This window comes from Jaculus jaculus, chromosome 6 (assembly GCF_020740685.1).
Source record: "Jaculus jaculus isolate mJacJac1 chromosome 6, mJacJac1.mat.Y.cur, whole genome shotgun sequence".
Taxonomy (NCBI): domain Eukaryota; kingdom Metazoa; phylum Chordata; class Mammalia; order Rodentia; family Dipodidae; genus Jaculus; species Jaculus jaculus.
In genome coordinates, this window is record NC_059107.1 from 146,415,097 (window position 1) to 146,442,479 (window position 27,383).

At 49.3% G+C, this 27,383-nt stretch overlaps 1 protein-coding gene and 1 pseudogene across 1 annotated transcript in view; both read left to right on the plus strand.

Moving 5' to 3' along the window:
- Stab2 (stabilin 2) overlaps window positions 1–25,640 on the plus strand; it is a 183,156-nt gene extending 157,516 nt beyond the window's left edge. The window contains exons 59-69 of the mRNA XM_012948648.2: window positions 2,304–2,497; window positions 4,144–4,285; window positions 8,462–8,595; window positions 12,090–12,255; window positions 12,378–12,484; window positions 14,646–14,765; window positions 15,485–15,622; window positions 18,327–18,437; window positions 19,964–20,092; window positions 22,147–22,263; window positions 25,329–25,640. Coding sequence (XP_012804102.2) covers window positions 2,304–2,497; window positions 4,144–4,285; window positions 8,462–8,595; window positions 12,090–12,255; window positions 12,378–12,484; window positions 14,646–14,765; window positions 15,485–15,622; window positions 18,327–18,437; window positions 19,964–20,092; window positions 22,147–22,263; window positions 25,329–25,388 — 1,418 coding nt within the window. The 3' untranslated portion in view covers window positions 25,389–25,640. The remainder of the gene's footprint in view (window positions 1–2,303; window positions 2,498–4,143; window positions 4,286–8,461; window positions 8,596–12,089; window positions 12,256–12,377; window positions 12,485–14,645; window positions 14,766–15,484; window positions 15,623–18,326; window positions 18,438–19,963; window positions 20,093–22,146; window positions 22,264–25,328) is intronic.
- Window positions 8,674–11,219, plus strand: LOC123461435 (annotated as a pseudogene).
- Window positions 25,641–27,383: the final 1,743 nt, after the last annotated feature.

A 27,383-nucleotide genomic window follows, 5' to 3' on the forward strand; every position in this document is an offset into this window, starting at 1 on the left:
TCGGTTCCCCAGGTCCCACTTAAGCCAGATGCACAAGGGGGCGCACACATCTGGAGTTCGTTTGCAGAGGCTGGAAGCCCTGGCGCGCCCATCCTCTCTCTCTCCCTCTATCTATCTGTCTTTCTCCCTGTGTCTGTCACTCTCAGATAAATAAATAAAAAATGAATAAAAAATATTTTTTAAAAAATTTAAATAAATAAATAAATATATGTTTTTAAAGTTAAAACCTACACATAACACGTACCGGCCTTGAGTGAGAACCACCGTGAATATTGCCAGTCTGTCGGTGCTGGGACTGAATCCACAGCCTTTCTTTCACACGTTAGCAAGCATTCTGTATTGCGGAGCTACAGCCAGCGCCAGCACCAGCTAGCCACGGCAGGTTGGCCATACAGAGTCCCAAGTGGACAGTGAATACACAAAGAACATGTTTGTTCGGTCTTGCTAACAGTGTGGAGGGAGGCCTTCAGAGCTAACACTGAATTTCACCACGAAGTGTCACCTGTGGGCCCACCTCTTCTATTTTCCAGCTCTGCTGTCACTCAGCTTGAGTGGCCTAAGACGGCTCCCTCCAGAGTACAACCCATGCAGTAGGATGGAGGAGGGAGAGGAAGGAGGCAAGCCTTCATCCCTTTAAGAATACCACCCACAAATTATTCAAAATTAGATCTGCCCGTCCCGTTTGCTGGCTCTCATCGTCTGTCATACCTAGCTGCAAAAGAGCCAGGAAATGTGCCTTGTTGGGAAACCCACTGCAAAATCCCATCTGAAACACTGTTTGCCACAGGAAAAAAATACACTTGGGGGGAAAGTGATCCGTCTCAGCCATGTGTATTTTCTGTTGTTTTCCTTGATTAGAGACTCCATGGAGATATATGATTTCCTTAAAAATAGGTTTGCCGTTCCTCCTGTTTGGGTTTTTTGTTTTGTTGTGCTGTGTTGTATTCTGTTTTTTGTTTTGTTTTGTTTCTGTTTCTGTTTTGTGTTTTGTTTTGTTTTTTGAGGTAGGGTTTCATTCTATGCCAGGCTGACTTGGAATTCACCACGTACTCTTGGGGTTGCCTCAAACGCACAAGGATCCTCCTGCCTGTGCCTCCCAAGTGCTGGAATTAAAGGCATGCACCACCACACCCTACTATTCCTGCTGTTTTGTGGCCTAATGCAAGGCATTCTGGAAGTGGGTCAGTACTCCACAAGGCCAGAAAGGATGCAGCTCTCAGGTGAATTCTTTCAGGGTCTCCAGTAGCTACCATGACTCCATTCTCAGTTGAAATGTGGGGCTGATAAAAACAAAGGGCCTAGGCTGGAGAGATGGATTAACACTTAAGGCGCTTGCCTGTGAAACCTAAGGACCCAGGTCTGATTCCCCGGCATGCATGTAAGCCAGATGCACATGGTGGCGCACATGTGTGGAGATCATCTGCCATGACTAGAGGCCTTGGCACGTACCCATTCTCTCTTTCTCTACCTGCCTCTCTCTCTCTCTGTCTCTCAAATAAAATAAAAATATAATAAAATGTCTTAAAAGCCAGGTGTGGTGTCACACACCTTTAATCCCAGCCCTCAGGAGGCAGAGGTAGGAGGATCACCATGAGTTCAAGGCCACCCTGAGACTACATAGTGAATTCCAGGTCAGCATGAGGTAGAGTGAGACCCTACCTCGAAAAAAAAAAACAAAAAATAAATAAATAAAATAATTATTAAAAATAAAACAAAGGTCCTAAGAGCCAGCACAACACAATGGGGCCAAACTATCCTGGGTTTAAATCTCAGCCCTACCATACGAGCTGCTTACCTTTGGGGGGTCAGGCTGGCTTTCTGAGACTCCTCTGTAGAATGGGGTTGGTGATGTCTACCTCACAAGGTGTCCTGTGTTGCACTAAACACACATCAAAAACCCAAAACTCAGGTTGGGCACGGTGATGTACACCTTTAATGCCAGCACTTGGGAGGCAGAGGTAGGAGAACACTGAGAGTTCTGGGCTAGCCTAGAACTACAGAGTGAGTTCCAGGTGAGCCTGGGCTAGACAGAGATCCTACCTCAAAAAAAAAAAAAAAAATCTAAATCAGTAACCAAACTCATGCTGAATACGATTACTAAAGTGATCCTATAAATAGGTGACAAGGAGTCGCCAGGCCTGGTTTGTTGGGGCGTCACAAGGACGTTTGTGTTACAAAGGGTAGCAGAGAGGGCACACCTGTGAGGAGCCACCTACCCACCACTGCGGCCTCCAGGGCACCGCGCGGGGCTGACAGAGCGTCCCAAGCAGGCGCACAAGGATCCCTCTCCCCCGCTCTCGCAGTTGTGGATTTCTGCAAGCAGAACAACGGGGGCTGTGCAAAGGCTGCCACGTGCTCCCAGAAGGGCACAGTAGTCTCCTGCAGCTGCCAGAAGGGCTACCAGGGTGACGGCTACAGCTGCATGGAGATAGACCGCTGTGCAGACGGCCTCAACGGCGGATGTCATGAGCATGCCACCTGCAGGATGACCGGCCCGGTGAGTCACGCATGCTTTCCTGGGGACACCTGGGAGAACAGTTCACTGGGCTGGGTTCAGTCCGGCTTCCTCGCTTGACTGACTTCTGCCTCCCCTCCAGCCTCTTCTCTACTTTCCTCCCTTCTCTGAGGGCTGGAGAGATGGCTTAGCGGTTAAGCACTTGCATGTGAAGCCTAAGGACTCTGGTTCAAGGCTCAGTTCCCCAAGACCCACGTTAGCCAGATGCACAAGGGGGCGCATGCATCTGGAGTTCTTCTGCAGTGGCTGGAGGCCCTGGTGCGCCCATTCTCTCTCCCTCTCCCTCTCTCCCTCTCTCTCTCTCTCTCTCTCTCTCTCTCTCTCTCTCTCTCTCTCTCCCTCTCCCTCTCCCTCTCCCTCTCCCTCTTTCTCTCTGTCACTCTCAAATAAATAAATAAAAATAAACAAAAACTTTAAAAAAAAAGCACACCAGTGGAAATCTAGTGAGACCCACATAAGGTCCACGGCTTAGTTCCTAAAAATATTGGTAACATTATTTATTTTTTTACTTTTGACCAATGTTCTATGGCTAGATGAGGTGTTCATATTAAGAAAGACTAGCCAGGCATGGTGATACATGCCTTAATACCAGCACTTGGGAGGCAGAGGTAGGCGGATTGAGGACAGTTAAAGGCCACCTGGAGACTACATAGTGAATTCTAGTGAATTCCAGGTCAGCCTGAGCTACAGCGAGACCTTACCTTGAAAAACAACAACAACAAAACTCAACAGTTTGTTAAAACAAAAACTTAATGAGTGGCATAAAAACTGACAGTCCCTCATGTCTCCCTAAAACCAACCTAACTGCCATTGTTGTGTTGGGAAGGTGATGCCCAGCTGCTCACAAACACAGTCCCTGAGTCAGTCAGCCTTTGAGACTTAGCTCAAGGACATATAGGCCCTGAGGCCTGAGCCTGGTACTTAACGTCTCTGGTCCTCAGTTTCCTCATGTGAAGAGGCCCCAGGAGCTGAGGCATCATGAGGTCATGGAGGTTAAGTGAGGTTATTTGTTGGCTCGACCAGTGGTCCCAAAGCACGTACACTGGGCTGCTGCGGGGACCAGGGAGACAACAAAGCAAAGACGGACAGAGAGAGCCCACATTCCAGGTCTGTGCACAAGGACAGGGAAGGGCAGTGCTTGGTGCAAAAACAAATTCAAGACCCTGGCAGAGAGCACGAGAGCTGAGAGCAAGCAGAGATGTGCTGGAAGGCACGGCAAGAGCTGCTTTCTTTTTCTTTTCTTCTTCTTCTTCTTCTTTTTTTGTTTGTTTTATTATTTTGGCTTTTCAAGGTAGGATCTCCCTGCAGCCCAGGCTGACCTGGAATTCACTCTGTAGTCTCAGGGTGGCCTCGAACACACAGCGATCCTCCTACCTCTGCCTCCCGAGTGCTGGGATTAAAGGCGTGCACCACCACGCCCAGCTTGAGAGCTGCTTTCTGCAGTGTGCCCTGGAGGGAGGGGCTCTCTGACGAAGCCACATTGACACTGAGATGAGAACAGCAGCCTCCCACCCTCCGCCTGGGAGCAAGACAGCCAGGATCTCCCACAATCCCCTGCTGTGCTGATGCTCTGGGCCCTGGGATCCTGGAGAAGGGCTTTCTCATCTCTCCACACCCTCTTTCCACAGGGCAGGCACAAGTGTGAATGTAAGAGTCACTATGTGGGAGACGGGCTAGACTGTGAGCCCGAGCAGCTGCCCCTTGACCGCTGCCTGCAGGACAACGGGATGTGCCACCCGGATGCCAACTGTGCCGACCTCCACTTCCAGGGTCAGTGTGGCTGGAACTCCTGGCCCAAAGTGTTGGGCTCTCCAGGGTTAGATTGAGGGAAATAAAGATAAAAACCAAAGAATCCAGACCTAGTGAGGAAGGAGAGGGAGCGAGTCAACTCACAGTGGGACCTGGGAGGTTAGAACCAAGGGGAGCTCAAAGGTTGAGGGCATGCTTTCCCATGTTGCTTAGCAACCCTTGCAAGCATTGGCTGGCATTGAATCCAGGCAGCACCGCTTAGGGTGACTGCCCCCCCGCTGTAGAAGCAATTTCTTAATGGCTACTCGCAACGTAATACACTGATTGGCATTTGTCCATGCACCTCCAAGGGTGATCAAATGACTCTTAATAAACTCCCAGGTACAGCGTGCTAGCCCAGACAGTGGGGAGCCACATGGCAGTGCAGAGGCCCAGGGGCTGTGGAAGCCTGAAACCCGGTGAAGGCGGGCCAGTGCAGAAAAGAGGAACTTCAGTGTCCAGCCAGTAGTTCCTGGGGCTCTCCGAGTACACTTGACCTTGACTGATAGATGTGGTCGTCTTAACGAGGAGGCTCCCACATGTCTCAAGAGTGACTATTGATTCAACGCCTGTCCTGTACCCAAACCCTGAGACATACCTCAGAGCCCTTTGGGATGAGATAGAAAAAGTGTAAGTGAAGAAAATATAGAATGGAAAATATAAAATGGAAGACGTCATCTGGTCCTTCAAGAACAGTCCCAGTGTAGTCGAGAAACTTTTATTTAAAAGATTGCTTTAAGCCAGATGTGGTAGTTCACGTCTTTAATCCCAGAACTTGGCAGGCAGAGGTAGGAGGATCACTGTGAGTTCAAAGCCACCTGAGACACCATAGTCTCTATAATGAATTCCAAGTCAGCCTGAGCTAGAAAGAGACCCTACCTCGAAAAACAAACAAACAAAAGATTTTCTTAGTTCTTTTATTTTGTTTGTATGTGTATTAGGATGTGATGTGATGTGTGTGTGTGTGTGTGTGTGTGTGTGTGTGTGTGTGTGTGTGTGTGGTATGCATGTATCCTGTGCACACATGCATAGAGCCTCTTTCTCTTCTGCCTTATTTCCCTGAGACAGTCTCTCGCTGAACCTGGAGCTTGCGCTTTTCTGTTTAGGCTGGCTCCAGCAGTTCTCCTGTCTCCACGCCTCTCAGCTATACGGTTACAGGCGTGTATGGCCGTGCCCAGATTTTGTGTGGGTTCTGGTCATCAAACTCAATAAGCGCTCTTGCCCACTGAGCCCTCTCCTAAGAAACTTGTTTAAGTGAGTAAGCCAAGAAGAAAAAGTAAAAAAAAAAAAAAATTTACCTCATGTTTCCACGGCTCTGATAAGACAGCAAGACTAGTAAGAAGAGACCAGAAGGAGGGCTCAGAGAGCTACTTACACCCCCACGTTTACAGCAGCAGCATCCAAAGCAGCGAACAGGTAGGAACAGCTCAAGTATCTGTGGATGGACAGACGGAATGCAATCCATCCATGCAGGGGGGTAGTGCTCGGCGTAGGCGGCATGTGAGCCGTGGATTCATGCCACACCTGGGGAGTCCTTGGCGCGTCATGGTAAGTGAAATAAGCCAGACACGAAGACACAGTCTCGGTGTGACGCAGCTCTGTGAGGTGCTAGAATAGACAGGTTCATGGAGACAAAGCACTAGACAGGCTTCCAAAGGGCAAGGGAGGGAGAGTGGGAAGTTACTGCTTCATGGGTACAGAGTATCAGTTCGGAATAATCAGACAATACTAGAAGTGGGTAGTGGTGATGCTTGTCCCAACAGTGGAAATGTATTTAAAAGTTGCACTTAAGATGGTTAAAAGGTGGCTGGAGAAATGGCTTAGTGGTTAAGCGCTTGCCTATGAAGCCTAATGACCCCCATTCGAGGCTCGATTCACCAGGACCCATGTTAGCCAGATGCACAAGAAGGCACATGCATCTGGAGTTCGTTTGCAGTGGCTGGAGGCCCTGGCGCACCCATTCTCTCTTCTCTTTCTCTCCCTTTTTCTGTCTCTGTCACTCTCAAATAAATAAATAAACAAACAAAATTTTAATGGTTAAAAGGGAATTTTTTTCTTTTAATTTTAATTTGTTTATTTGCAAGCAGAGAGGGAGAGAGAGAATGGTCAGGGCCTCCAGCCACTGCGAATGAACTCCAGCTGCATACTTTACATGTGTTCTAGAGAATTGAATCCAGGTCGCTGGGCTTGGCAGGTAATGCCTTAACTGCTGAGCCATCTCTCTAGCCCCAAAAGGTTTTCATCTATTTGAGAAGAGACTGCTGAGCCATCTTCCCAGCTCTAAAATGGTAAAATTTGATGTTATGTATATTTTATCACAAAAGATTTTCTTTGAAAAAAAATAGAGAAGGGAAAGCTGTCTCTGAGAGATGAGATTCTTCAGAGAGGTGGAAAAAGCCACCATAGAGACCTGATGGATGCTTGAATCCAATCAAACCCTAAGAGATAAGGGAGGCATTTTTTGCCAGGGGACGGAATTGCACAAGAGAATTATCCCCATCAGTACAGAAGGCCAAGGTGAGGTCAGAGGTGAAAAGGAGGAGCCAGGGCCCAGTGTCCAGGTTACAGAGCCCTGGTGTCAGGGTCGGAATGAACACAGGAGATGAGGGAGGGGCCGTGGCACTTGAGAGGAGTGACACAAAGGTGCATGGCCTCCACAAGCCCATGCATGTGCACCTGTGCACGAGTGTCCAGTCCTACACACGTGAACATGCACACACACATACACCCACATTAAAAATAATTCCCGGGGGCTGGAGAGATGGCTTAGCAGTTAAGCGCTTGCCTGTGAATCCTAAGGACCCCGCTTCAAGGCTCAACTCCCCAGGACCCACGTAGCCAGATGTATAAGGGGGCGCATGCGTCTGGAGTTCGTTTGCAGTGGCTGGAGGCCCTGATGCGCCCATTCTCTCTCTCTCTATCTATGTGCCTCTTTCTCTGTCGCTCTCTCTATCTGCTTTCTCTCTCTGTCACTCTCAAATAAATAAATAAAAATGAACAAAAAATTTAATATATATATTAAAAAAATTGGGCTGGAGAGATGGCTTAGCAGTTAAGCGCTTGCCTGTGAAGCCTAAGGACCCCGGTTCGAGGCTCGGTTCCCCAGGTCCCATGTTAGCCAGATGCACAAGGGGGCGCACACATCTGGAGTTCGTTTGCAGAGGCTGGAAGCCCTGGCGCGCCCATTCTCTCTCGCTCCCTCTATCTGTCTTTCTCTCTGTGTCTGTCGCTCTCAAATAAATAAATAAAATATTTTTAAAAAATAGCAATTCCCGGGGGCTGGAGAGATGGCTTAGTGGTTAAGGCATTTGCCTGCAAAGCCAAAGGATCCCAGTTCAATTCTCCAGGACCCACGTAAGCCAGATGCACAAGGGGGCGCACGCATCTGGAGTTCGTTTGCAGTGGCTGGAGGCCCTGGTGCACCCATTCTCTCCTTCTCTCTTTCTCTCTCTCTGCCTCTTTCTCTCTCTCAAATAAGTAAATAAATTAATAAAATATATTTTTAAAATTATTCCCTTATAAGTATCAAAGGAGAAACCATTCACCAGAGAAAATTTATCATATGGACAAATATTCATGATTTAATATTAAGGGTTTTTTTTATTTCTAAAAACTGTGCCTATAGTACGCTACTACATTTAAACATATATAATATATGCATAAATAGGAAAATTGGCCGAGTGCAAAATTATAGCAAATTAAAAGTTACCAAAAAAGTGAAAATTCAGGAAGGAAATATACCAAAATGTTAGCTGGGAAGCAATGCTTATTTCTGGTGATTGGGATTACAGATAAATTTTATTCCTATTTTTACTTTTCTTTAACAATGAAGACATACTTTTAAATTTTATTCTTAATTAACATGGTCATTGTACTTACTTAGGGAGCAGAATGGATTTTTGGGGGGTGGTGGTAGACTGGGGATGGAACCCAGAGCCTTATGCATGCTGCATGCTGGACAAGTGTTCTGCCATTGACCTACAGCCTCAGCTTTCTATTTATGTTTCATTTTGAGTCAGGGTCTTGCTTTGAACTCACTCTGTAGCCCAGGCTAGCCTCTAACTTGGGATGCTCCAGCCTTTATTTTGAAGGTCCTTCCAAGTCCTTCACTGGAAACCCAGCCCACCAGGCAGCTGGCTCCTCTCCTTCCTCTTCCAGATAACAACGTTGGAGTGTTCCATCTCCGCTCCCCACTGGGCCAGTACAAGCTCACCTTTGACAAAGCCAGAGAGGCCTGTGCCAACAAAGCTGCCTCTATGGCCACCTACAACCAGCTCGCCTATGCCCAGAAGGTGGGTCCCCGGTGGGTAGACACTGTGTAAACAGAGCTGATGGGGAGGGCGTGGAGGCAACCACCTCTTCATGTAGACATGACAAGCTGCTGCCTTCTTGGAGGCAAGAACAGGAAATACCTGGAACAACTATGAAAATTGATCAGATCTAATGCTGGGGGTCTACTGAGTATCCGGAACTGTGTAGGGTGCGGCAGTGACATTACTGTCTATAGAGGTAGGTGTCACGATTCCCATTTTACATGTAGGGAAGCTGAGGCTCAGATAGGTTAAGTAAAATGTTCAGTGCACCCAGAGGTGGTATTCACATGGAAGCCTGGCTCTAAAAGGCTATTCTCAATCATAATGTGCTACTGTCAAAACTGAAGTTGACAGGCTGGAGAGATGGCTTAGCTATTAAGGCACTTGACTGCAAAGCCTAAGGACACAGGTTCAATTCCCCAGTACCCACATAAGCCAGATGCACAAGGTGGCACACGCATCTGGAGTTTGTTTGCAGTGGCTAGAAGCCGTGGTGCACCCATTCTCTCTCTCTCATAAATAAATAAATGAAATATTTTTTAAAAAACTGAACCTAAGACTAGAGTGTGGACCTCACAGCCAGAGGCCAGAAAGATTAATGACCATAGCTCACCTCAGGGCTCCCTGAACCCACAGAGCTGTCGAGGTTCTGGAAGTGCCATGAAGGAACATTTGGGGACTGCAAGCTCCCATCCCCAACAGCGAGGAATAGTGGGGCTCCCTAGCCAGGGCTGCTGTCAGCCCTGGAGCCAGAAGCCCTGCTCATCTAGACAAGCCTGCCGGGGCTTCTCCCTGGGAGCAGAGAGGTGAACTGTGTGATCTGACTTTTGGGCCCTCCCTCCCACCTCCCCCATACCAAAGCTCCCATCCTTCTTCAATCCTGATCTTTCCGTACCAAGAAGCGAAGCCTGTGATGCCAGCCTCCGGGATCCTGGAGGGCCTGAAGCTCTGCTCTCCCCTTGGCCTGTTGTGTGGCCTTCATCAAGCCACTGAAACCATTGTCTCGGCGTGTCTGTATAGACCTAGTGTAGCACACATTAGGAATTCGATTTTTACACTTGAAAGATGTAAAATAAACTGTGTAGGTTTGAATCTTCTACTTGCCCACTATATGGCTTGGAGCAATTTACTTAGCTTTTCTTTGCCCCCGTTAACTCAATTTTACGATGAGGATTTGAAAAGGGCCAGCCAAGTTCGATCGGTAGCGGGAGCGGAGAGCGGACCCCAGAGAGCCCTGAGCAGCCCCACCGCCGCCGCCGGCCTAGTTACCATCACACCCCGGGAGGAGCCGCAGCTGCCGCAGCCGGCCCCAGTCACCATCACCGCGACCTGAGCAGCGAGGCCGAGACCCAGCCGCCCCCCGCCGCCCCCCCCCCCGCCCCGCCGCCCCCCGCCGCCCCCCGCCCTCGGCGCCGCCGACACCAAGCCCCGCACCACGGGCAGCGGCGCAGGGAGCGGCGGCCCGGGCGGCCTCACATCGGCGGGGACAAGAAGGTCATCGCAATGAAGGTTTTGGGAACAGTAAAATGGTTCAATGTAAGGAATGGATATGGCTTCATCCACAGGAATGACACCAAGGAAGATGTATTTGCACACCAGACTGCCATAAAGAAGAATAACCCCAGGAAGCACCTTCGCAGTGTAGGAGATGGAGAGACTGTGCAGTCTGATGTTGTTGAAGGAGAAAAGGGTGCGGAGGCGGCAATGCTGCAGGCCCTGGTGGAGGTCCAGGTCAAGGCAGTAAATATGCAGCAGACCGCGACCATTATAGACGCTATCCACGTCGTAGGGGTCCTCCACGCAATGACCAGCAGAATTACCAGAATAGTGAGAGTGGGGGAAAGGATGAAGGATGGAGAGCGCTCCTGAAGGACAGGCCCAACAACGCCCACCCTACCGCAGGCGAAGGTTCCCACCTGACTACATGAGGAGGCCCTATGCGCGCGGACCACAGTCTTCCAACCTCCTGTGCGGGGAGAAGTGATGGAGGGTGCTGACAACCAGGGTGCAGGAGAGCAAGGTAGACCAGTGAGACAATATGTATCGGGGTTATAGACCACGATTCCGCAGGGGTCCTCCTCGCCAAAGACAGCCCAGAGAGGATGGCAATGAAGAGGACAAGGAAAATCAATGAGATGACACCCAAGGTCAGCAGCCACCTCAACGTCGGTACCGCCGCAACTTCAGTTACCGATGCAGACGCCCAGAGAACCCTAAACCACAAGATGGCAAAGAGACAAAAGCAGCCGATCCACCAGCTGAAAATTCGTCCGCTCCCGAGGCTGAGCAGGGCGGGGCTGAGTCAATGCCGGCTTACCATCTTTACCATCATCCGGTTTAGTCATCCAACAAGAAGAAATGAATATGAAATTCCAGCAATAAGAAATGAACAAAAGATTGGAGCTGAAGACCTTAAGTGCTTGCTTTTTGCCCATTGACCAGATAAACTAGAACTATCTGCATTGACTATGCAGCATGGGGTTTTTATTATTTTTACCTAAAGATGTCTCTTTTTGGTAATGACAAACGTGTTTTTTAAAAAAGCCTGGTTTTTCTCAATATACCTTTAAAGGTTTTTAAATTGTTTCATATCTGGTCAAGTTGAGATTTTTAAGAACTTCATTTTTAATTTGTAATAAAAAGTTTACAACTTGATTTTTTCAAAAAAAAAGTCCACAAACTGCAAGCACCTGTTAATAAAGGTCTTAAATAATGTCTTTGTGTAAAAAAAAAAAAAAAAGAAAGAAAGAAAGAAAGAAAGAAAAGGGCCAGCCTCATTGGCTTGCTGTGGAGGGTACGGGGAATTGGCACATGGAAAGCCTTGGCTAGTGACCCTGGCCGCGATAAGCTTTCAATCAGTGCTATGACGATGATGCTAGTGGTGGTGGTGAGGGTGCTGAATTCAAATCCTGTCATTGGCACGGGTTTTAACTCATAAGCAGAAGGGGTTTCAGCAAGGGTAAATGGCTGGTAGCAAACTCTTTCACAAGAGTAAAGGGCAGTGAGTATGAAGGGCCATGCAGTGGCTCTGTTGACAAAGTTTTAGTTACTTCCAGTGTTCCAGGAAGGAGTGTCACAAGCAGGACTGGAGTGTGGCTCCATGGAGCACACAGTCTGGTGGGGGATCAAAAATAACCAGGGCTGGAGAGATGGCTTAGTGGTTAAGCACTTGCCTGTGAAGCCTAAGGACCCCGGTTCGAGGCTTGATTCCCCAGGACCCACGTTAGCCAGATGCACAAGGGGGCACATGCATCTGGAGTTTGTTTGCAATGGCTGGAAGCCCTGGCGCGCCCATTCTCTCTCTCTCTCTCTCTCTCTCCCTCTCTCTCTCTCTGTCTCTCTCTCTACCTCTTTCTCTGTCTGCCACTTTCAAATAAATAAATAAAAATAAACCAAAAAAATTTTAAAAAAAAGAAATAACCAAACAGTTGCATAGCAAATACAAAATTGCAGTCACATTTCTGTCCCTGCAGGCCAAGTATCACCTGTGTTCAGCTGGCTGGCTGGAGAGTGGGCGGGTGGCCTACCCCATAACCTACGCCTCCCCAAAATGTGGCTCAAACTTTGTTGGGATAGTGGACTATGGACCCAGGGTCAACAAGAGTGAAATGTGGGACGTCTTCTGCTACAGGATGAAAGGTAACTTCCTTGCCCACACTTCACGTACCTCAGCCTAACCAGCACCTCCCCATTGGTACACAGGGCAGCCAGACCCCACCCACCTCGCTGGGCGTGACCCCGTGTGCCTCTGCTCTCTCCAGATGTGAACTGCAGCTGCAAGGCAGGCTACGTGGGAGATGGCTTCTCATGCAGTGGGAACCTGCTGCAGGTCCTCATGTCCTTCCCCTCGCTCACCAACTTCCTGACAGTATGTACCATGTCTGCTTAAGGTGGGGGGGGGGGAGTCTCCAAGCAGCTGATGGAGGAGTGAGAATTGGAAAGAAACCAAAAGCTCTGAGTCATGGTTAAGTATGGGGACACTGGACCACCTCTGAATTTGGAACTTGGATTTGCCACTCATTTTTTTAAAAAAAATTATTTTATTTATTTATTTGAGAGAGAGGCAGAGAGAGAGAGAATAGGCATGCCAGGGCCTCTCTGGTCACTTTGTGCATATGGCTCTATGTGGGTAATGGGGAATTGAAGCCAGGCAATCAGGCTTTGCCACACAGTATCTTTAACCACTGGGCAGTCTCTCCATCCCAAGCAGAGCATTCCAGGCAAAAAGAGTGGCTCAGGTGGAGGACAAGCAGTAGAAATAGGCTGGGCCAGTTTGAAGACAACAAGGAGGCACTGAGGCTGAAGCAGAGGAGAGCAGAGGGACAACTGGAAATGAGGCCTGCAGGGCCGCAGCCCTGGTTTGGCTGATGAGTCACTGGAGAACTTTGATCTCCCTCTGAGTGGAGCAGGGGCCATTGCAGAAAAGATTTGCAGAAGAGGCGGCTGGAGGTCTGACTTACATTTCAAAGGACGCTCAGGGCCAGAGAGATGGCTTAGAGGTTAAGGCGCTTACCTGCAAAGCCAAAGGACCCAGGTTCAATTACCAAGGACCCATGTCAGCCAATGCACAAGGTGGCACATGTGTCTGGAGTCTGTTTACAGTGGCTGGAGGCCCGGGCACACCCATTCTCTCCCTCTCTCTCTCTCAAATAAATAAATTTTTAAAAATATGCTCAGGCTGCCATGCCAAGAATGGTCCACAGTGTGGCCGTGTTTTTTGTCACAAGCACACTATCTGAGAAACACAGACCGACATGTTTGTCTTTCCATGAGGTCAGGATCGGTTGAGCAACAATCAAGTCACACACTAGGTTTCATTGGCTGCAGGTTACCAAGTCATGCTGTATTCCCTTGACTGCATGGCCGCTGGCAATCTCAGATTCTTTTGTCCTGATATCACTTACTAATATTAACTCTAAGATCATATGTCACACTTCACACAGTAATGCATACATACACGTATCCAGGTATCCAGGTGACAGAATGCTTGCAAGAGGATTAAAGAGGCCACAGCTCAAAGAGACAAAGAGCTGACATAAAGCCGGAGTCACCACAGGTGGTTAATGAAAGAACCAAGTTGGAGAGGTTCAGGACTAGGATAGGACTCCCCCTCTCTCCCCCATGATCTGCAATTGAATGGCCTCACCAAGCAGTGGGGACCACGCAGAGCTCAGGTCCTGGGTCAGTCAGGAGGGCTCTGCCTGTCCATCCTGAGCTGCATGCACACTGGATTGTCAGATGACAGGTTGGCAGGGACCATTGCCATCCCCAGTGCTGGGCGTCCTCACTTCTCTGTGATCCAGGTGAGGAGGGTTACATCCTTCCAGTGTTCAACACCCTGCCAAGCCTCGTTTTGCTGATGTCGTTTGAATATGCCCGAGTTCCCCCATGTCCCCAGTCTCTTTCTTTCTTTTTTTTTAAATTTTTTATTTAATTATTTGAGAGTGACAGACACAGAGAGAAAGACAGATAGAGGGAGAGAGAGAGGCTTCCAGCCTCTGCAAACGAACTCCAGACGCGTGCGCCCCCTTGTGCATCTGGCTAACGTGGGACCTGGGGAAGCGAGCCTCGAACCGGGGTCCTTAGGCTTCACAGGCAAGCGCTTAACCGCTAAGCCATCTCTCCAGCCCCCCAGTCTCTTTCGATAAGTGCATAGATAACGTTTTAATGCAAGTACCATACGTTATTCATCAGTCTGAACCTCGTGATTTTGTGCCAACAGGTGGCAGTGCCAAGGTACACAAACACGACACAGCCCTGCCTCCGCACTTGTACTGAGCATGGAGGTGCCTGCCGCCTTGTGAACAGGTGTCACTCAGGGCACAGGCATGCTTCCACAGTCACTAGAGCAGGGCACAGAAAGATCCTTCCTGAACTCCCCCAAGAGGCAGGAAGAGGAAACCAAGTAGTGGCAGCCAGACTTCAGGCCAGCATCAGGAATGTTCTCCAAGGCATGATATCCCAGCCAACCCCTGCACGCTAGGGCAGCCCATCTGATGATATTCTTCTCCCCCCACCCCCCACCCCAGGAAGTGCTGGCCTATTCCAAGAGCTCATCCCGAGGCCGGGCATTTCTGAAACACCTGACTGACCTGTCCATCCACGGCACCCTCTTCGTACCACAGAACGGCGGACTGCAGGGCGATGAGGTGAGTGGAGTGTGTGGTGCCTACACATCAGCATGAATTATCTGACACCAACACAACATTATGGCACAAATTACTAGGCATGGTGGCGCATATCTGTGACCCAGCGCTTGGGAGACAGAGAGGTACAGGACCCTAACACACAAAAAAAGAACTGCCCCAAACACGGTGGCTATGTGATTTCACTCACAGATATTCTGAGCAGCTGTCACTTCTGGTCTTGGCACACTCAGGTCTGGGACAGGCCACCAGAGCTCCAGGCTGGCCCACTGTGGCTCTGCTCTGTGGGGCTCTCATGTCCCCAGCAGGCTAGACGGGGCGTGTTCTGACAGCCAGGGCAGGGAGAGTGCTGAGTGCAAGTCCACTACTGCTGTGCCTTTCCATCCCCTGCTCGAGGCCACTAACAGTTCAGGGGGCTGAGCCCAACGTCACAATCCAGGCCACTGGGTCTATTCAACCTGCCCATGGAGGGCTGATCAACAAGGCTTTGCCAGCCCCAGGCACTATCCAGCTGGTACCAACACCTCTGCCTGCCTGGTACACACTCCAGACCCGCTATGCAAGAGGATGCCCCGGGAAGCTCCCTCTTACACAATAAAGACGACTGAAACCTATGTTCTAGTTACGCGAGAACCTGTGGCAGCCCGACACCTGACAAAGCCTTGGCATGTCCTGCCGTGGCTCACCGTTGAAAGACCACTCATGTGCTTCTTTCCTCTCAGACCCTGTCCTGGCGAGACCTCGAGCATCACCTCACCAATGTCAGCCTTTTCTACAGTGACCTTGTTAATGGTACCACAGTGCAGACTAGGCTGGGAAGCCAGTTGCTCATCACCTGCAGCCAGGACCAGCTCCAGCAGGTACAAAAAGGCAGAGCTGGATATAATGCACACAAAGTCCGCTATACAGTAGGTGCTATATAGGTGGCAACTATTGTAAGAGTACTGGGCATGGTGGCACATGCATTTAATCCCAGCCCTTGGGAGGCAGAGGTAAGGGGATTGTTGTGAGTTCCAAACCAGCCTGAGGCTATAGTGAATTCCAGGTCAGGGTGGGCTAGAGTAGACACTACCTCAAAAATAAAAGGGGGGCTGGGCTGGAGAGATGGCTTAGCGGTTAAGTGCTTGCCTGTGAAGCCTAAGGACCCCGGTTCGAGGCTCAATTCCCCAGGTCCCACGTTAGCCAGATGCACAAGGGGGCGCACGCGTCTGGAGTTCGTTTGCAGAGGCTGGAAGCCCTGGCGAGCCCATTCTCTCTCTCCCCCTCTATCTGTCTTTCTCTCTGTGTCTGTCGCTCTCAAATAAATAAATAAATAATTTTAATAAAAAATAAAAGCGGGAGCTGGAGAGAGGGGTGAGTGGTTAAGGTGCTTGCCTGCAAAGCCTAAGGACCTAGGTTCAATTCCCCAGTACCCACATAAAGCCAGAGGCACAAGCTGGCACATGCATCTGGAGTTCATTTGCAGTGGCAGGAGGCCATGGCACACCCGTTATCTCCCTCCATCTCTCAAATAAATAAATAAACAAAATATTTTTAAAAATTAAAAAGTAACTGCTTATCTACAGAGTGGGGAAGTTATTAAGGCACACCACACCATACCATCTTTAAGAGACAATGAGGGGTCTGGAGGGATGGCTTAGTGGCTAAGGCGTTTGCCTGCAAAGCCAGAGGACCCAGGTTCAATTCCCCAGGACCCACGTTAGCCAGATGCACAAGGGGGCACACGTGCCTGGAGTTCATTTGCAGTGGCTGAAGGCCCTGGTGCGCCCATTCTCTCTCTCTCACTCTAGTACAATGATTGTGAGGGGGAGGTAATATGATGGAGAATGGAATTTCAAAGGAGAAAGGGGGGAGGGAGAGAATTAACATGGGATTTTTGTTTATAACCATGGAAAATGCTAATAAAAATTTAAAAAATAAAAATAAAATAAAATACATAAATTAATTAATTAATAAAATTGAAAAAAAGTTTTAAAAAAGAGATAATGAAGAATGGGAAATGAAAGCAGCTTAAAGGCATTTGGTTCTCAGAACTTTGCTTCTGTCAGCTTGTCAGCATGTCTCAAGCATCATGAACATGTAATACTGCAGAGTCAAAGTAGGTGACCTCACCATGAGTCCCGGTTCTGCTACTTGCTAACTGTTTAGAACTTAGGTTATGGCCAGGAACATACCCAGTCAGTAGTGTCTGCCTCACAAGCATGAGGACCCAAGTTCAATCCCCAGAGTCCATGTAAATGTTGGTGTGATGCTGCACTCCTGCAGTCCCAGTACTGGGGAGGTGGAGACAGGTGGGTCCCTGAAGCTTTCTGGCCAGTCAGTCTAACCTATTTGGCAAGTTCTAGAACCACAAGAAACCCTGTCTCGAAGGAAGAAGATAGCATTCCTGAGGATGATGTCTGTGGTTGTCCTCTGGCCACACATGTGTGCACACATGCACCCACACAAACATACCTATGCATACACCTCACATACATATACACATACAAAAAAAAAAAAACAGTTTAAAAAAACATTAGTCACCCAGGTTTTCTGTGCTTGGTTTCTTCATGTGACACAGGGATGATGACAATGGTGAGGGTGAAACTGATGATGAAAGCTATGGTGGTGACGACAGGCATCGTAGTTGATAGTGATGGTGATGGCCACAGTGACCATGCAATCTAGCTCACAGGCGCCAGGGGGAATTAGTGACTCGAAGCCTGTGACGTGCAGAGTGCAGTATCTGGCAAGTGGGGGTCCTAAGTGGGCACGCTAGTTTGAACTTGATGACTCTACTGTGGAAGAGAAGTGGTTTAGTTCTTTTATTTATTTATGTAGTGCAAGCAGAGAGAGAGAGAGAGAGAAGAGACAGACAGAGCGAGAGAATGGGCACATCAGGGCCTCTAGCCACTGCAAATGAACTCCAGACACATGTGCCCTCTTGCGTATCTGGCTATTGTGGGTACTGGGGAATCGAACCTCAGTTCCTTGGCTTCACCGACAAGCACTTTAATCGCTAAGCCATCTCTCCAGCCCCCTGTTTAGTTCTTCTTAAACCTCTGTGCACATGGGCTGGAAGGGTGGCTTAGTGATAGAGCTCTTGCCTACCATGTGCAACATCCTGGGTTCAATCCCCAGCAACACACATGAAAAAAAAAAAACTTCTGTCTGTGCACACTTGAGTCACCAGAAGGTGTTAGACTGTGACTAAGAAAGTAGATTGTAGTGACTTGGTTCTACCCTCACCACAAGCTGGTGAACACTGCCTGGAGTCAGACACTTGAAAGTCGCTTCTCCAGACATGTGCTGTGACATTCAGAGCCAGGGACCTAGAGTCCCGAGCCATGGTGGTCACCACTTATTACCCGTGCCCTTGAACAGGCCATTCTCCTGGGAGCTCCTCTGTCACACAGAGGGCTGGAGAAATGATTCCTGAGGACTCTGCAGCCCTTGGCTCAGCTTATTGGTGGTACAAAGGCCAACAGTGAGTGAAGCTCTGGGGCCTCAGAGAAGCTGAATGGAAGGGCTGATGGGGGAAGAGACGAAGTGGTCACAGATCTCAACACACTCTCATTTCCCTAGAACGAGACCAGATTTGTGGATGGAAGAGCTATTATGCAGTGGGATGTCATTGCCTCCAATGGAATCATTCATGTTATCTCTAGGCCTTTAAAAGCACCTCCTGCCCCAGTGGTGAGTATCCGGGCTCCTGGTGAGGGGGTGGAAAGAGCCAAATGTCCATTGTGCCCTCCCCCAGCTTCCTCGGGCAGAGGCATCTCTTACTGGCAAGGCAGCTGACTCACCGTGCCCTGCTCTCAAGCACCTGCGACCATTCACATTTGAATGAAAGGGGGAGATGAGGCAGAGGGAAGTCACTGAGCGGGGAGTCTCAGAAACCCTGGGCTCTGGCTTGGTCTCTCCATCCCACTCAGCAGTATCTCTGCCTGTTTTCCATCTGCAAAGGTGGTCGGGTATGTAGCTCAGTTGGTACAGTGTTTGCCAAGCATGCATGAGGCTCTGGGCTCAATACCCAGCACTACAAAAACTGAGTGTGGTGTTGCACACCTGTAATCCCAGTGCTCAGGAAGTAGAAGCAGGAGAGTTAGAAGTTCAAAGCTATTCTCATCTGCATAGGAGTTCTGAGGCCAGCCTAAGACACTTGAGACCTTATCTCAAAAAAAAAAAGTGCACCCTGAATCCAGGTCAGCCTGAACTACAGTGAAACCAACCTCGGGCAGGGGGGGGGGTAGTGTTAAGGTGGGGAAGGGCTCATAATACCTCCTTCCCCAATTCTGGGGAAGACTAGATTAAAAAATGGTGGGGGCTGGAGAGATGAATCAGTGGTTAAGGCACTTGCCTGCAAAGCCTAAGGACCCTGGTTCAGTTCCCCAGCACCCATATAAAGCCAGATGCACAAGGTGGTCATGCACCTGGAGTTCCTTTGCGGTGGCTGGAGGTCCTAGTGTGCTCATATTCTCACTCTACCTGCCTTTCTCTCTGTCATAAATAAAATATTTTAAAATATTGTATTATTTATTTATTTGACAGAGAGGGAAAGAGGCAGGTAGAGAGAGAGAGAATGGACACGCCAGGGCCTCCAGCCACTGCAAATGAACTCCAGACACGTGGGCCACCTTGTGCATCTGGCTTACGTGGGTCCTGGGGATACAAACCTGGGCATCTGGCTAATATGGGTCCTGGGAAATCAAGCCTCAAACTGGGGTCCTTAGGTTTCACAGGCAAACGCTTAACCGCTAAGCCATCTCTCCAACCCCAATAAAATATTTTTGAAAAGAGAAATGGAAATACTTAGACCAGTTCCTGCTATATAAAAGTTGGCTGGCCGGGTATGGTGGTGCACGCCTTTAATCCCAGCACTCAGGAGGCAGAGGTAGGAGGATCACTGTGAGTTCGAGGCCACCCTGAGACTACATAGTGAATTCCAGGTCAGCCTGGGTTAGAGTGAGAGCCTACCTCAAAAAAAAAAAAAAAAATGGGAACAATAATAATTGTCCATGTCTCTTTGGGATATAACAATCTAAATAGGTTGTCTTATACCAAAGGGCTTGGAAAAGACCCTGGCACTAAGAAGGGACAGATATATGTTAACTTTGCCACTTTTATCTCAATTACTCCAGAGCAGCTGGGCGAACTCCAGAAGTGTCCCTCTCTAGGGAGCCACCAGTTTAAGAACTGACCCCTCTCCTTTCTACATGCAGCCTTCAACCCACACTGGCTTGGGGACAGGTGTATTCTGTGCTGTCGTCCTGGTCATCGGAGCAATAGCCCTGGCCGCCTATTCTTATTTCCGGCTAAAACAGAGAACCATTGGCTTCCAGAATTTTAAGGTGAGAGAAAGAACCAGAAACATGATGATGGGGACTGCCTTCATTTTCTGTTGCTGCAGGGCACGGTGGCCCATGCCTCTAAATCCCACCACTCAACAGGTTGTGAGGGAGGATCTGGGATACAGCAGAAGTTCAAGGTCAAAATACCAGAGTGCCTAAGGCTGGGTGATTTATAAAGAACAGAAGTTGAATTCAGCTGTTGGTTCTGGAGGCTGGGAAGTTCAAGAGCATGGGCTAGCATGGGCTTGGCTTTGGGCAAGGGTCTTCATGCCAACCTAATTTGTGGCAGAAAGCTTAACTATAAGCAGGTATGTGCAGAAGGCGGGAGCAGCCTCCCTTTGCAGCAACACACGATCGTGGTGACTCGGACCTCCATCCAAGAGGGAGCGCGCACCACTGTGAGAGGCATGAGTCAATTCCCAGTGGCCTCATGTCCCGCCAGTGGCAATCACACGTCATGACGGGTTATGGAGAGGCCACACTATAGCAGAGACGGGGTTACTTCTTCAGCCAGCTGATTCAGGAGCCGGGACTTGGTCAAACTGCAGGAGCGGCCACCCACTCAGCTCCCAGGTGGGGTCTCGGTCCCAGCATGTCTTACAGTGGCAGCTGCAAAAGCCCCTCTTCCTGGCTGACAGAGCTTGGTGAGGAGGGAGGGCTGCTGGTGGCATAGGCCCTCAGCCTCCATGCCAAAGATGTGGCTTGAGACAAGCTCACCAGGGCCTCAAGGAATGCCACCTCTTGGGAGGACGCTGTAGGGATCGGACTTCAAGACGGCCTTGAGAGTTGGGGATCTGCACAGCCAGAGGCCTCCCCTCACCCACAGCCAGCCAGCCAGCAACGCTCGTCATGTCCTGTTTGTGCAACTGAATCTACCTCACGTCAGCACGAGGCTCCTGCGCTGAGCACGGAGTGACCCTGTGTGTCAGTTCTCTGCTACTGTGACAAAATGCCTGTAGTAATCAACTTACATGGAGGAAAGGTTTATTCTGGTTCACGGTTGCAGGAGTTTCAGCCCCTGGTCACTTGGTCATGTTGCCTTTGGGCCTTGGCGAGGCAGCTCATCATGGTGCAAGGACCAGGTTCCAATATTCATTTTGTGAATACCCCACCATGATCAAACTTCCTCCCACCAGGCCCTGCCTCCCAAAGATTCCACCACCTCCCAAGGGCCCAAACCTTGTAACAACGGGACATGTGAACTGGACCAGGCAGCGGTACAGCAGTTGAGCATCCTTATTTACACACTCAGCCCGGGCCCCCTTTCTGCTGCATTCCCTTTAGGACTCGCCCCTACAAGGCTGTGCAGGGGCCCCGAGCAGCAGCCCATGCCTTCCGGCAGACAGCTGCCTATTTATAAACTCAGGGCAAACCTCAAACACCACGGACTAAACCATTTACAACAAATGCAGGTCTGTTCAACCCAGGGTTGTGAAGGCCAGGAGACCCACCATCAGACAGCCGAACCTAGTGAGGCGCTTCTTGTTACAGGGAACTCCGCAGTATCACTGGGTGGTGTGACAGAATCACGTCCTTGCTCCACACCCACGGGATTAGGGTCCCACCCTACTGCCACATTTAACTTCAATCTTCCCCCAAAATCCCGACCTGTAAATCCCAGGGCTGAACCTCAGCATCTCACGGTGGGGACTGCCTTTCAACACGAGGTTCAGAGAGGGCACCCAAACCAGACAGCAACACCAGCAGCAGCAAAAGTGTACATGCTGTGACTCAGGGCTAGGCCATACCCCTCCGGGATGGCAGGACTCACAGCAGTGGTTACCCTGGGTGGGAGCAGGTGCTGGCAAGCACAGGGCCTGAGACCACTTCCCTGTGGGCTGACGTGGAAGGGGCCACACCCTGACAGATATGTACGGGTTGCCACTGAGCTCAACACCTAGGACCGGTGCACCTTATCACGACGTCATGCCTCGAAAGAGTGTTGTTGGAAAGACAAAGTTCCGAGGTGAAGGGTGGCTTACTGCACCTGTCACCTGGGGTGAGATGCTCTGGCCTCGGAAACAGTTCTGGATCCCCATTGTCTTCCTGAACAGTCAGAAGAGGACATTGATGTTGCGAATTTTGGCAAGCAGCAGTCCGAGAATATCTCAAACCCTATGTATGAGAGCTCAACCCCTGCACCCCCCGAGCCCGCCTGCGACTCCTTTGTGGTGAGTTTGCACTTTTCCTTAAATTTTTTTTTCTTTTGGTTTCTTGAGATAGGGCCTCACTCTAGCCCAGGCTGGCCTGGAATTCACTATGTAGTTTCAGGGTGGCCTTGAGCTCATAGTGATCCTCCTACCTCTGCCGCCCGAGTGCTGGGATTAAAGGTGCGCGCCACCATACTCGGTGAGTTTGCACGTTGATCGAGGCATGAGCTCAGCTGGGGTGCAGCATGCTGCCTTCTAGTCAAGCTCAGTGGAGAGGTGAGCCCCAAGAGTGCCCTTTAGGACATGTCTCAGACAACAAGCTTAAATGTCAGTTACCAAGCCAACTGAGGCAGGGTGGCTACTCAGAGCTCCTAGGTTCTTCGGGAATATGAACAAGAGATTCATGACCAGGTGGGATGGCGCCTGGTATAGACACTTAGGAGATAGCAGGTGCTCAGCAAGCCATAAGGCCTTTACAAAAGAAGCTGTAGGGGCAGAAGAGATGGCTCAGTCGTTAAGGCACCCGCTTACAGAGAGAGCCCAAGGTCTCAGGTTCAATTCTGCAGTACCCACATAAAGCATACAAGGTGATACATGCATCTGGAGCTGTGGCAGTAGCCAGAGGCCCTGGCACACTCATAACCCCTTCTCTCTCAAATAAATAACAAAAAATAAAATATTTTTTAAAGGAGCTGTCCTTCAAGCATATTTGCATCAATTTTCTGTCTGTGAAGAGCTGCTGCTTGCTTTGGGAGCTCCTTGTTTTATTTTTTTTAAAAAAAGTGTGTGCACAGCTGGACAGATGACTTAGCAGTTAAGGTGCTTGCCTGTAAAGCCTAAGGACCCATGTTCAACTCTCCAGATACCACGTAAGCAAGTGCAAAGTCACACATGCCCATTACGTGGCACAAGCAGAGGACAGTTTCAGATGCTGTCCCTCAAGAATGCCATCCCCTCTTTGTTTGTGGTTTCTCAAGGCAGGGTTTCAGTCTGGTCCAGGCTGACCTGGAATTCACTATGTAGGCTCAGGGTGGCCTTGAACTCACAGTGACCTTCCTACCTCTGCCTCCCAAATGCCAGGGCTAAAGGCGTGCACTACCACACCTGGCTCCATCCCCTTTGATTTGAGACAGATTTTTCTCACTGGCCTGAAACTCACCAAGTAGGCTAGACTGGGCTGGCCAGCAAGCCCCAGTGATCCTCCTGTCTGTTGACCTAGGGCTGGGCTTGTAAGTACACACCACCATGCCCGATTTTGTTTTTCATATTTTTTATTTTATTTTATTTATTTAAGGTAGGGTTTTGCTGTAGCCCAGGCTCACCTGGAACTCTGCATAGTTCCAGGCTGGCCTCAAACGCAGCAATCCTCCTACTTCTGTCTCCCAGGTGCTGAGATTAAAGGCATGTACCACCACACCTGGCTTTTTTTTCATTTTTTAATATAGGTTCTAGGGTTTGAACTCAAGTCCTCATGTTTGGGAGGGAAGCACTTTAGAGAGCTATCTCCCCTGCCTCAAACTCCTTTTCTTTAATGAGCCCTTGTTACCAGGTAGTCTGCTCTAGCCTACAGAAAGGAACCATTTATTTCCAGTTAGGCTTGTGTTGGGGGGGGGGGCTTTTCTGACTGTAACCCAAGGAATCTTGTGGGAGAGCACCCCATTCATACTGAATGTGGAGGGGAACCTGCCTGAAGTTTTTTGTCTTTGTTTTAATCAGAAACTTATCTTTCCTCTTATAAAACAATCAGAAAACTGACAGTGTGCAGCAGCTAGCTGGCTGATTTTACTGTTCTCAGAACCATGGCTCATATGAGTCAGCCAAAGTTGCTGCCCATTTACTTCAGAGCACATATTTTATTCCCTTCTAAGCATAGTTATTGAATTTTGTTTTGTTTTGTTTTGTTTTTTGAGGTAGGGTCTCACTCTGGCTCAGGCTGACATGTAGTCTCAGGGTGGCCTTGAACTCACAGTGATCCTTTGACCTCTGCCTCCCAAGTGCTGGAATGCTTGAATTCTTTAATATTTTATTTGAGAGGGAAAGAGGTGGAGAAAGAATGAGTAGGCATGACAGAGCCTCCAGCCACTGCAAGTGAACTCCAGAAGCATGCGCCACCTTATGCATCTGGCTTATGTGGGGAATCGAACCTGAGTCCTTTGGCTTTGCAGGCAAGCGCCTTAACCACTAGGCCAACTCTCCAGCCCTTGAATTTTATAAATTGGTACTGAAACACTACAAAAATACTTGCAAAAACTCTTAAGCTTGCATTGTGTGACAGGTATCATTTTTCTGAAGCAAATCACACATCACCATCTGTGGCTCTTAGCACCTGCCGTAGCAGATTTAATATCTTTGCAATAAATTGGAAAGTAACCAAATCACAAATCTTTTTTTTTTTTTTTAAATCTAACTCATGCATTTAAAAATGTGTGGTCCAAACTTAAGGAGTAAGTTCTGCTAAATTGTGTTCATTCACTAGTAAGAGTTTACCTCTGGGGCTGGAGAGATGGTTCAGAGGCACTTGCTTGCAAGTCATGCCATGGTCAAGCCAGATGAACAGAGTGGCACATGCATTTGGAGCTCAGTCTCTCTACTTGCAAATAAATAAAAATATTTGGCTGGGCGTGGTGGCACGTGCCTTTAACCCCAGCACTCGGGAGGCAGGGGTTAGAGGATCCCTGTGAGTTTGAGGCCACCCTTAGACTAATTCCAGGTCAGCCTTGGTTAGGGAGCAAGACCCTACCTTGGGGGAAAAGAAAAAGTAAACAGGTACCCACCCCTTCAACAAAAAAAGGCAGAAAATCTAGCATGCCATTTTGAGGGCTGGCATCCTGGGCTCAGGGTTCCTGTCAACTGGCACATTTTGACCATCTGGTCTGCACAGGGTTAGCAGACTCCTGCTGTGGGGCACATGCCCTCTCTGCCTCAAGTGCAGCCTCTTGACGCGAGGGAGCAGCGAGAACAACTCTCACCATGCGTGTGTTCCCAGGAGAGTCAGGCCAAAGCCAAAGAAATGTTATGTGATAGTCCTTGGCTTCAATAGCGTGACGACATGCTTTCTCCCAGTGTCTCACCGATCTCTCTTCCAGGACTCTGAAGATCCCCAACTGGAAAGCAGTGACCCCTTGGGGGCCATTGTAAGGACCTGACACGAGCAGCCATCTAGCAGCCACTGCCTCCTGGGCCACCCCGGCCATCAGGGCTCCACTGTGAATTCTCAGCACGAGTTAAAGCACTCAAGCCACACTTCGGCTGTCCCGTTAATCCGTGGCTTGTTTCTGTGGCCGGGGGGCCTCATTACCAAATCCACCCGGGGGGCTGCTCCCTCCTGTGCCTGCACTGTCCTTTGCACCTTTTAGATGACACTGGTTACACTCTGCCCTGCCTTACTGTGACCTTGTACTTCCCTACTGGAGTCTAGGCTCCAGAGGACAGGATCTCGCCTCACTTATCTTTGTATCTCGGCACCCAGCATAGTGCCTGGCATGAACTGTGTTCAATAAATGTTTATAGAGCAGAAGTAGTCAATGAACCAGAAATGACATTTTGGGAAGCAAACACTGTGTGCCACAGGAGCACAGACGGATTTTTCAGGGCTAATTAGGGCCTTTCCAATTAGCCAGCATGTGTGCGTGAGCATTACTCTTTCTTAATCCAGTTATTTCCTTGTTTCGGTATTCAAGCCATGATAACACGGGGTAACACTTCACACTCATTGCTATAATCAAAGGATGGGACAGAAAATAGCAAACACTGGTGAAGATGTGGAGAACCGGAGCCCTCATTTGACTGTGGGAATGTATCATGGTGGAGCCACTGTGGAAAAAGTCTGACAGTTTCTCAGAAAATCAAACAAGATTAGTATATGGTCAGAATTCCCTCTTGTACGCATATAGCCAAAAACACTCTAAATGTCCTTCATCTGATAGATGGATGACCAAACTCTAGTACATCCGGACAACTCACCCCTAAAAGAAAATGAAGTCCTGCTCTGTGCAACAATCCAGATGAGCCCCAATATTACACTTGACTTTCCTGCCCCCTCCCTCCCCCACTCCCCCCCAAACTCTCAGTTCTGCCTCAACTTCCAGACTAAGGTGATCATATGCATGCATCACCAACACCCAGCTAGGCTCAAGTTTCTTCCTAAGATTGGGGGTGGGGAAAGCTTGAAAGTCACAAGCTCAATCACACTTTTACAGCTAAGGAGCTGTGGCTTGGTGGCTTATGCATAGCAGACACGTACTCCGGTCGAACGGAGCTGGAGGCTGGGAGACCAGCAGATGCGGAGCCTGGTGAGAACTCCTTCCTAGCTCATGAGCCAGCCTCTGTCACTAGGAGTCTCCCTCCTCCCTGTGAAAGACCTCTCTCAAGCTCATCGCTGTAACCAGGCACCCTCCAACCCCACCCATCCACCCATCTCCCAACTGCCTGTAGGACACAGTGCTGGCCAGGACAGAGACTCACTGCTGGGGATGGACATAGGGTGTGCTTGAGTGCCCGGACCTCAGAGTCCCCTCTGCGGTCCTCACAGCCTCACGCACTCCATTCCACACTGTTAGGGTTTTGCTGAACTCTAGGAGTCACTATTATGTAAGCTCTTTACCAACTGATGGAAACAGAAACAGCCCCAGTCTTGGGCAGAGGGAGTTTATCGCTTCCTCTGGGATGACCTACCACGATGGGACGTGATGGTGCCTCTCCGGGAAGTCACACAAAACCAAGAACCTGGGGCAAATTCGCTCGTGGTCAATGCCATCCAAAACGGCAAGTGCTCAAAAGGGGAGAAACAGCCGGGCGTGGTGGTGCACGCCTTTAATCCTGGCTCTTGGGAGGCAGAGGTAGGAGGATTGCCGTGAGTTCGAGGCCACCCTGAGACTCCATAGTGAATTCCAGGTCAGCCTGGGCTAGAGTGAGACCCTACCTCAAAAAAAAAAAGAAACAAAAAGGGGGGGAGGGGGGAGAAACAGGCACCCACAGGAGACATGAGGAAGGTCAGGGTTCATTCAGCATGATGAGAGGTAAGAATGGCAAGATGTTAAATGCCAATTAGTAAGTGTTAAAAATATTTATAAAATTTACTCAAAACCCAGTAGTGAACTGACTTTGTAATACTTACTCTTAATTCTGTATTTCCTTTCCTC